Here is an 11,055-nt window from a genome sequence, read left to right on the forward strand (position 1 = left end):
TTTCTTTTTCTTAATAAATCACTAGGCCCACTATCTTGGAGACTTTCATTATCCGAGTCTTCATTCATGTCACCTTCAAATGGATGCACACTATGCAAGAATGGATTCACCGGCTCCCGCTCATTAGCCACTTTTTGTTCATAAAATTCCCTTAAATTTCCTTGCAATCTATAACAAGCTTCTGCATGAACTTTTTTACATAGCCCTACATCACCCCTTTGGCCAGCAAGATGCAATTTCATTCTATGAATGCCTCCACCTTTCACCACTTTGGAGCAAAAGTTACAAATGAACATTTTTTTTTCCCATCATTGCTTCTTGATTCACTGATATAATTCCATGCTAAATTTGATTTTGAGCGGACCGATCGGGAAGATTGCTCAAATGAAGATTGAGTAGGCGGGCCGATGTTGATGATGGTGTTCCGTTTGCCGGGTTTGAGCTACCTTCTTCCATTACCAAACCAAATAATTTGTTGGATAACAATCTATAATAAAAGCCCAAAAAAATATCAAGTTATATAATTCCATTTGGCATTTTGATTATACTAGAGAAAATTTTATATATTATATATAGATCGATGTGTGACAAAAATTGGGTTAATACAAAGAGTGTCGCTCTCAATGGGTGTAATAAACTTTTCAATTCACATTTATTTTGACATGAATTTATATATAAAATTTATCTCTGAATGTTGTGTGATACTATAAATATTTATAATATATATTAAAATATACAAATAAATTTTTTCACACCATAACAAATCATTGAAAAATCTAACATTAAAAATAAATCACAACTATTATATATGATTATTGGCTCATAATGTTATATCTATTAAATTATTTAAAATCCCTTGTGAATTAACTTATTAATTTGGAAATTTTTATGGTGATGGTTGTAAATTACATCTCTAAATCTCATCCTTTGCTAATTGGTGCACTGAAAGAGAGTTTAATTACTACTTAAATGCATCCATGTTTAATTATTTCTTAAGTTTTGTTTATTTGATTTTTCCTTCAGGCAAGACAATGCAATTTCACATGGTATATCATATATGTACCATTTTGTGCTGATTTCTTGAATTAATTAAATAAATATGTTCCTAAGCATATGTTCCTCGAGTCTCAGACTCATAATTATCCTATTTACTACTTATCTTGGAAGATAAGATTATCCAAATAAACTAAAAAAAAAGGAAATAAAACCATCATTGAATCTAATAAAACCAAAAAAGCTCCTTGTTTGCTAGAATTACGGTCAAACCAATAAATAATATGTTGTATTACATACTAAATGGATTCTAAATATCAAATAACCATTACAAATAGCCATTACAAAAACAACAACAAAATACAAAATAATTGAAAAAAAAAGTTAAAAAACTAGAGAAGAATTGAAGAACAAAAAAAGAAAGAAGTGAAGAACTCACATGCAATGCCTTACTGGTAGATGAACTTGGCTCGGTGCGTAGACCTTGGCTTGGTGCTCCTCGCCTGCCAACACAACATTACAAATCACTCAAACGACCTGGTTTGGAGGAGACATGGCAAGATCCGGTCAGTCGGGGCCATCGGATGACTCGGATAGAAAAAGGTGTCCTGGTTTGTGGGTTCACCGGTGTAGAGGTTTCATACTCATAGCCGGAGTCGAAGGTGTAGAGAAGCTGGAGAGGAGACTTACGAGAGGAGGGGAAAAGGCCACGCTACCGTGGAAGGTTGTGACTTGTGTGACTTGCTCTGGGGTTTCCGTGATGGGCCTGATGGCAACCTTGGTCCTTGGATGAAGAAAGATGAAGTCCCGTAACTTAGTAGTGCTTGAGTCATGAGAGACTTTTTCACTCATTCAGTCATTCAAACTGAGAGAATTTTTTTTTTTTATTTTTAAAAATCGATCTGTCCGGGTGAACCGGTTTACCGGTTCCTGATTCGACAACAGTTCATTATCGGTTCAATCAGAACCCGATTCAATATATATAAATGAACCGGACTGGCGGCCGGTTCCTAGTTGAACTGGTCGGTCCGGTCTGGTTTTTAAATCCTTGAATTACTTTGAAGTAGAAGGGCAGCTGGGTCATTTTAAATGTTTGAATGTTCATTGAAGCTGTTGGAAGATTAGAGGGAAAGATTGGACTGTGATAATGCTCTTGATCAAGAAATGTGGCTTAAGTTCGAGGCACGAATCCGGTTAAGCGGTGCGGTTGATTGGAGCCTGACACGTATCAACATGACTCAGCTAACCCATTTCTTTTTAGTTACTGAAGTTTATCAGATGTATATATGTGTTGTTTTTAGAGTTATGTTTTTTTAAAGTTTTTCTCTGGTTTTTCATTTGGTTCATGATGTTTGTCTGAATTATCCTGTCAAATAAAGTTGTTTCCAATAACAAAGTTGTTCCTTTTGAGATTATCTATCTATATAGTGTTTAACAGTGGTATTAGAGCTTCCAGGTGGCTACAATGATTATTTTGGGTGTTTCCTATGGGTTTGATATTGAAGGTGTAAAGATGGTGTTTTACAAAGTGGATCAGTGCTTGTTTGCTGATGGGCTTCTAATTTTGTGGTTGTGGTTGGTGGTGAAGTGTTTTTGTTGCTTCTGGCGACTGTTTTGAGGGTATATTTTAGTAAGAAGTGTGTGAAGCATAGAAGTGATGGCATCTAGTTCTTCATCTACTCCTACTCCTGATATTTCTCATTCATTACTACCAATTTTCAAGGGAGATGGGTATGAACATTGGAGCTATAGGATGAGGACCTTTTTTAAGTCCCAGAGGTTGTGGAAAACTGTTGAAGAAGGGATTAGCAAGGAGAAGCCATCAGAGAAGGAATTGGAAGATGATGCAAGGGCTTTATTGCTGTTGCAATAGGTTGTGGATGAGACAATTCTTCATAAAATTGTAAGATTTGATTCAGTAAAGGAAGCCTGGGATCACTTGAAGGAAGAAAATCAAGGGACTTCTCGAAGGTTTAATTGTTGTACAAGTCCCTATAATTGTGTACTTTCTGCCCTTTTAGTCCTTGCAATATTTTTAGGTACAATTAAGTCAATTAAGTCCTCATATTTAGTCGAGTTGGGTCATTCTAGTCCGTAGTGTAGATGGACAAGTGTAAATTACAAGGACTTAATTGTACCTAAAAATATTAGAGTGGACTAGGATGATCCAACTCGACCAAATATGAAGACTTAATTGTATCTAAAAATATTAGAAGGACTAAAAAGGCAAAAAGTACATAATTATAGGGACCTGTACGACAATTAAACCCTTCTCGAATGGTTTCAGTAAGATAGCAGACATTAAGGCAGAAGTTTGATCTACTTCACATGACAGAAGATAAAACCATACAACATTACATTACAAGAGTTCTAGCAGTGGTGAATCAAATCAGAGGTATGGGAAGTGAATTGAAGGATGCGGAGGTAGTTTTGAAGGTTATGAGGAGTCTATCATCCAGGTTTGTGCATGCTATAACCTCAATAGAAGAGGCAAGAGATATGTCTACTTTTGTCTCTGGATGAATTGAGTGGGTCTTTACAGGCTCATGAGGCAAGATTCAATTAATTTTTTGAGTGACATGAGGCCTTTGTAATGCAAGATAATTTCAAAGATGACAAAATAAGGGGAAGGGAAAGAAATTTTAGAGGTAGAGGAAGAGCTGAGGGTAGTCCTAGATGAGGTGATTAAAGACAGGCTATACAATAGCAAGGACAACAATATACAAATGAAGGTGGTAGAGGAGGTCCAAGACCTTTTGGAAGATTCAGTAAAGGCCAAAGACAGTATGGTCAAAGAGGTGCTAGAGGAGGTTTACAAAATATACAATGCTTTAAGTATAAGAAGTATGGCCATTATCAATCCCATTGCTGGTCTACTCAGAGTAGAAGTTTAGATGAGGGTTCAAGTTCATCTGGCAATTTGAGTGCTAGTGATTATGGAAGCTTATTTATGGTGTATAATGGAGAGGAGATGCATAGTTCTTCTATTTGGTTATTGGACAGTGGGACTCCTTGTCACATGACAGGTAGGAGAGATTTATTTCACAATCTTCATGAAACACTGAGACATAAAGTTAGACTAGGAGATGACAAAAAGGTTGATGTACTTGGCAAAGGTTCTGTTGCAATTCAAGTATGTGGTGGTGAAGTCAAATTGATTCATGGGGTTCAGTTTGTTCCTTCTTTGGCTCACAATTTGCTAAGTGTTGGCCAGTTTATTGAAGGAGGTTATGATGTCGTGTTTGGAAAGACTGGGTATATAATTCAAGCAACAGATTCTGGAAGGATTTTATTTCATATTCAGTAAAGTGGTAACAATCTTTATCCAGTGGAATTCTCTAATGATATTCAAGTAAATATGGCAGTGAAGGATGAAGAATTAGGGGTGTTATGGCATAGAAGATATGGGCATTTAAATTTTTAAGGGCTGCAAGTATTAGCACAACAAAATATAGTAACCGGTTTGCCTGAGGTCAAGAAGATGAATTATTGTGAAGAGTGTGTCTATGGGAAATTGGCAAGGTTCCCATTTAATTTTGGTAAGTTCTGAAGAGCAAGGCAAAAGCTTTAACTGATTCATGTTGATGTGTGTGGGCCAAAGAAAACTAAGTCAATTGAAGGGGGTAAATATTTTTTACTCTTTGTTGATAATTTCTCAAGGATGTGTTGGGCTTATGTATTGAAGTTCAAGCATGAGGTCTTCAATTATTTCCAGAAGTTCATGTCTTTTGTTGAAAGGTAATCAGGACTGAAATTACAGATTCTTGGAATAGATAAATGGGTGAGTTCATGTAAAAAGAATTCCAGGATTTTTATGTGCAGAAAGGTATTAAGCATGAATTAATTGCTCCCTATACTCTTCAGCAGAATGGGATTGCAGAAAGGAAGAACATGACCCTAGTGGAGAAGACAAGAAGCATGTTGAAAGCTGGTGATTTGCCAAAAAGTTTTTAGGCTGATGCAATTTCAATTGCTGCATATATTTCTAATGTTTCACCAACTTATGCAGTTCAAGGAAAAACTCCACATTAAGCATGGTTTGGGGTGAAACCGAATGTATCACACTTGAGAGTTTTTGGATGTGTGGCCTTTGTTCATGTTCCTATCTAAAATTTGCAAAAATTGGACAATAAGGCAATGAAAGGAGTTTTTCTTGGTTACTATATTGATGCTAAGGCATATAAAATTTTTGTGCCTGATTATGTGAAAGTTTTGGTGAGTAAAGATGTAAAGTTTATTGAAACTGAGTTCTGGAAGTGACTTGAAGAGAAAGAAGGCTCATCTAGTATAGTCACTTTACAGGAGAGGAAAGTTATCATTACAGGGAATTCTAGAACAAATGATCAGGATATTTTGGATGCAGCAGCAACCAGTAGCAGTGACAGTGATTCTTCACAAAGACAAGCTGAACAAGCTAGTGATTCTAGTGTTGATGATTCTCCAACACCAAAGGTGAGGACTTTAAAGGAATTATATGAGAGTTGTTCTTATGCTCTCAATGTTTCATATCCTAGTACTTATGAGGAAGCTAAAAAGTCAGATCACTAGAGGCAAGCTATGATAGAAGAAATTGATTCAATTCAAAGAATGGAACCTAGAAACTTTGTGAATTACCAACAGGTAAGAAGGAAATTGGAGTTAAATGAGTGTATAAAACAAAATTGAGGCCAAGTGGAGAAATAGAGAGCTATAAAGCTAGACTTGTAGCTAAAGGATATTCTCAAGAATATGGGGTAGACTATGAAGAAGTTTTTGCTCCAGCAGCAAGGATGGATACAATAAGGATGATCTTAGCTCATGGTGCTCAGAGGAAGTGGCCAATTTTCCAATTGGATGTGAAATCTGCTTTTTTAAATGGTAAGATTGAAGAAGAAATTTATGTCTCTCAACCCAAAGGCTTTGTAATACAGGGTAAAGAAAATTAGGTTTACATGTTGTTTAAGACTTTGTATGGGCTGAAGCAAGCTCCAAGGGCATGGTATGAAAGACTTGATGCATGGTTTAATACACAAGGGTTTCATAGAAGTCTGACAGAACATACATTGTATAAAAAGGTGCAAAATCAATCAGAAAGACTGCTAGTATGTATATATGTGGATGATATGATTTGTTTGGGGTCATCTGTTGAAGCTGTTAAGCAATTTAAAGAAGCTATGGAGAGAGAATTTGATATGACAGACTTGGGCCTGATGAAGTATTTTTTGGGTTTAGAAATAAATCAAAATGAGCATGGTGTACATGTATCACAGAAGAAATATGCCAAAGAGTTATTGAGACAGTTTGGTATGCATAGTTGCAAGCCTGTGAGAAATAAATCAAAATGACTTGGGCCTGATTTAGTTTATGCTGTCAACTTACTCTCTAGACATATGACTCAACCTACTATAGTTCAATTTAGGGCTGCAAAGCATGTGCTGAGATATGTTGCTAGCACCTATGATTTTGGAATCCAATATAACAGCAATGTAGAATGTGTGATTGAAGGCTATTATGATAGTGATTGGAGTGGTGATACTCAGGATAGGAAGAACACATCAGGCTTTGTTTTCAATTTGGGTTCTGGAGCAGTGTGTTGGTCATCCAAGAAGCAAGATATAGTGGTCCTATCCTCTATAGAAGTTGAATATATCTCTTTGAGTACAGCCTACTGTCATAGTATATGGATGGAGAAAATATTGACTGATTGTGAGGTGAATTATGATGCAGCAATTCAAATTTGGTGTGACAATAAGTCATGTATTGCAATTGCTAAAAATCCTGCACTACATGGCCAAACAAAGCAGGTGGATGTAAGATTTCATCACATACTAGAGTTGGTGGTAAAGAAGAAAGTTCAATTGAATTTTTGCCCTACCAATATGCAAGTTGCTGATATCTTTACAAAGTGCTTGAATGTTCAAAAGCACAGGCAATTTAGAGGTGAGATGGGAGTCTGTCAGTTTCAATCATGGGGGATTTTGTTAGAAATGATTGAAGATGAGTGAATTTCAGAGGAGATGAAGTGAAGGAGAAGGGATGCGTTGAAGCAAGAGTGTCCTGGTGGAATTACTTTGAAGTAGAAGGGCAGCTGGGTCATTTTAAGTGTTTGAATGTTCGTTGAAGCCGTTGGAAGATCAGAGGGAAAGATTGGACGGTGATAATGCTTTTGATCAAGCAATGTGGCTTAAATTCGAGGCAAAAGGAGAAAGCATGGATTGTGTTTGTGAAGGACAGCTGGGATTTAAAGATCATGGAAATGGTTTAAGTTCGAGTCACGAATCCGGTTAAGCGGTACGGTTGATTGGAGCCCGACACGTATCAACATGACTCAGCTAACCCATTTTCTTTTAATTATTGAAGTTTATCAGATGTATATATGTGTTGTTTTTAGAGTTATGTTTTTTTTTTTTTTTAAGTTTTTCTTTGGTTTTTCATATGGTTCATGATGTTTGTTTGAATTATCCAGTCAAATAGAGTTGTTTATGATCCTTGCCTCCAATAACAAAGTTGTTCCTCTTGAGATTATCTATCTATATAGTCTTTAACAAGGATTGCCTTTTATGCAAAAATCGATAGTTTTTCTTTTGCCATACTAACTACATGTTATGTGTTTTCAATTATTTATACTAAAATATTTAACCTTTTTTTCTTTGCAATTTTTATTTGTTATCTACGTAGGGCTGATAATAGTGATGGATCTTGGATACCCTAACTCAAAGCATTCACAATCTTAAAATTGCGCCAATATAAAATTAGGATTTAGTTTTTGTTTTTTTGAATCGTAATTACAAATACAACTCTTCTTTCTAATCATACTGCAGCGCAGAAGATCTTAAAGACGTGCCATGCGCCGAAGAAGGCTAAGAAAAAATGCAGACCTAATAATGAGAATTAGATATATTTATAACCATTGTTGAAGGAGATGCTATATATAAGTATATATATATATATATATATATATGTTCAAGATTAAGAATCACTCTTGTCAATGTTTGTTGCTATCATTTGAAGCTAGCATTATTGTATGGGGATTTTTATTACATACCAAAATTTTATTTGTTTGTAGGGCTCTTTAAACCGAATTAAACTTTTACAATGCATATATAAGTAAATAATATAAGTAAATATAAATATGTTTTATGGGGATGCATACGTAAATACAAAATTATAACGGCATACCAGAATTTTGAATTGTCTAAAAGTTTGTGGCTGGAAACGATATATGGTTCTTATAAATTTATGATTAATTTTTTATGACGTTAGCATTTATATAGTTTATGAAGTTGTAAAATTTTGAACTAGTATAGATGTTTCAATTGTTTGAATTTTGGAATAATTATTTAGATATAACCAATGCTTTTTATGTTCATGAGCAGTGCCCTGAGCCAATTACAAATTGCTTGCAAGCTTATCCAATGAATTAGAAAAAGTGGAAAATATGTCTCTGTATTATATCAACGCTTTTTTGGCATGTTTAATTATTTTTTGAAAAATGCTCTTTTTATTAAGTAAATAGTTTAATGCTTTTCTTTAAATAGTTCAATACTTTTGCAATAATAGTGCAGTGGAATATTTTGAGAATAGCTCTTTGGGTCGACAATACTATTGCATATTGTGCATACATTGTAAAATATTTTACAAATACTATAACAGCTTGGTTCCTAAAATTTGGGCATGCACAGGTAGAACTCTAATCGTTTCATGTGATATTGGCCGAGTTTATAAATCTCTAGGAGGTCGTTAAACCACATCATAAGTAGTGCACCACTGTATTTAATTGTCTATTGACTCTTTTTTTTTTTGTGGGACAATCCCTTGTAGGACCGGCTCAAGGGTAAGGCCAATAAAGTGATTGCTTTGGGCCCCAATATATTTTAAGACCTCATTTTTTAATTTTTTTAATAATAATTTTTATTTTAAGGACTCATCTTTAGATTTTTTTAATAATAATTTTAAAAACTTAAAATTTTGAAAGGTTCAGAATAATTATCATAATATAAAAATATTTTAATTTAATATTTAGCCAATGTTATATAATTTTAGCTAACTTTTAAATTTTAAAATAACATAATAAGATATTAAATATTTTAATTTTGATACTTAAGCAATTTCATATCTTCTAACAAACTGTTCAAAATTCTATTTTGATATTATTGACTTTTCTATGCATTTATTTCTCCAAAATTAATATGATATTTATTTTTTTAATTATAGATAAGAGTTTTTGTAGTTTTTAAAATGTTGCGTTTAACTTTTATGAGTTTTGCTCACAAATTTTAAATATATCTGTTCATTATAAGTTTAATAACGGAAAAAGACAAACAAACAGGTATTTATTAGAATGAAATCTAAATAAAATTTAATTTTTAGTAAATAAATTAGAGGGCTAATTCTAAAATTCTGCTTTATGACTCAAGTTAACTTAAGCCGCCCTTGAACCCTTGACGCCTTTGTGTAATTTTAAAAAAAAAAGGCACTTCCAAACCGACTCAAAGGGAGCGACAAAGTTTTATAGTCATGCATAAATATTACTTCTTGTGATACAAATAAGTTCATTGATTATATGTTTTTTTATCACTTGAGTGCCTAATCAGGCCTCTTCTGCTTATTTATTATTTATTCATAACCTATTATAATATTATAAGATCCGAAAAATGGGGTTTAATTTTTGGATAGGTCACCGAACCTTGCTCATTTTTCAGTTTCGTCACCGTGCTTTAATTTATATCAAATCAATCATTCAACTTTAATTTCATTTCACCGGGCAATCACCCAAAGAATTCTGACCCCAATTGGTGACGTGGCCACTGGAGAATCCCAGTCATCCTCACCGGGCCACGTCATATGTCTCAAGTGGTATAGTAACTCAGCAACTTATGTCTTGTCAACAAACAAGATGCCATATTGGCATCTTCTTCTCTGAGCAACTTGAGAAGCAAGCAAACCCTAAACCATTATTTTTTGGTTCATCGAAGCACAATATAGGCAGGAACTCGTAGGCCCTCTCTACCGGCCACCATCATCCGCGCAGCGAAGTTATCATAACGACGGTGACCTCCTCCATCTCTTCCACCGCCTCTTGGCTCCAATCCCTGATCCCCAACCTTTGCAATCTCCAAACCCTGATTGTCGGCCTTGACTGTAAATGGCGCCTCAACTTCACCTCCAGCTCCTCCAACCTAGTCGCCATTATCTAGCTCTGTTTCTCAAACCAATGTCTCATTTTCTAGATCTTTTCTAGTTTATCGAAGCATAATGGGGACAGGAACTCGCAGGCCTTCTCCACTGCCCACCACCTTCCATGAAATCGACTTCGCCGGCAGAGTCATCGTGATGACGGTAACCTCCTCCAGCTCCTCCATCGCCACCTAGCTCTGATTCTTGATCCCCAGCCTTCGCAATCTCAAAACCTTGATCATCGACCTCGACTATGAATGGCGCCCCAACTTCACCTATGGCTCCTCTAACCTGGTCGCCTCTCTCCAGCTCTATTTCTTATAACAGTGCCTCATTCTCCAACTTCAACACATGGATTCTATTCTCCATATCCTCAGAGACTTCCTTTCTGATCCCTCAATCTCATTCATCGGAGTTGGGATCATGGCTAATGTTTCTAAGCTTTTGGATGATTATGATCTCCAATGCGGCAACCCTGGCAGTGGTGGCGGCAATCACCCAGAGAAGATGCTGCTAACGTGGCATCTTCTTTGTTGACAAGGCATAAGTTGCTGAGCCATCTGTGCCGCTTGAGACATATGACATGCCCCGGTGAGGATGATTGGGATTCTTTGGTGGCCACATCACCAATTGGAGGTCAGATTTTTCTAGGTGACTGCTGGTGAAATGAAATTAAAGTTGGATAATTGATTTGATATAAATTGAAGTACGGTGACCAAACTGAAAAATGAGCAAAGTCTGGTGACCTATCAAAAAATTAACATGAAAATAGAGGAAATAAGTAATAACACCCATAGATGATACAACCTTAACCGCCATACCTATACTGGGCAGAGATTTAGTTGCCCATTTGTTAGGTTCGCATAAGGCCTACCATTAGCTGTGCCGGCCCAGCACTTCGGACGA

At 35.6% G+C, this 11,055-nt stretch overlaps 1 protein-coding gene across 1 annotated transcript; it reads left to right on the forward strand.

Annotated features, from left to right (window-relative positions):
- Positions 1–3,719: 3,719 nt before the first annotated feature.
- LOC120268421 lies at positions 3,720–10,686 on the forward strand. The gene is made up of 5 exons (XM_039275841.1): positions 3,720–3,791; positions 3,875–3,899; positions 10,009–10,113; positions 10,214–10,311; positions 10,477–10,686. The coding sequence occupies exons 1-5, from the start codon at positions 3,720–3,722 to the stop codon at positions 10,684–10,686; spliced, it is 510 nt and encodes a 169-aa protein (XP_039131775.1).
- The last annotated feature ends 369 nt before the right edge of the window (positions 10,687–11,055 follow it).

The sequence above is a fragment of the Dioscorea cayenensis genome, chromosome 9 (genome assembly GCF_009730915.1).
Source record: "Dioscorea cayenensis subsp. rotundata cultivar TDr96_F1 chromosome 9, TDr96_F1_v2_PseudoChromosome.rev07_lg8_w22 25.fasta, whole genome shotgun sequence".
In the NCBI taxonomy this organism is placed as follows: domain Eukaryota; kingdom Viridiplantae; phylum Streptophyta; class Magnoliopsida; order Dioscoreales; family Dioscoreaceae; genus Dioscorea; species Dioscorea cayenensis.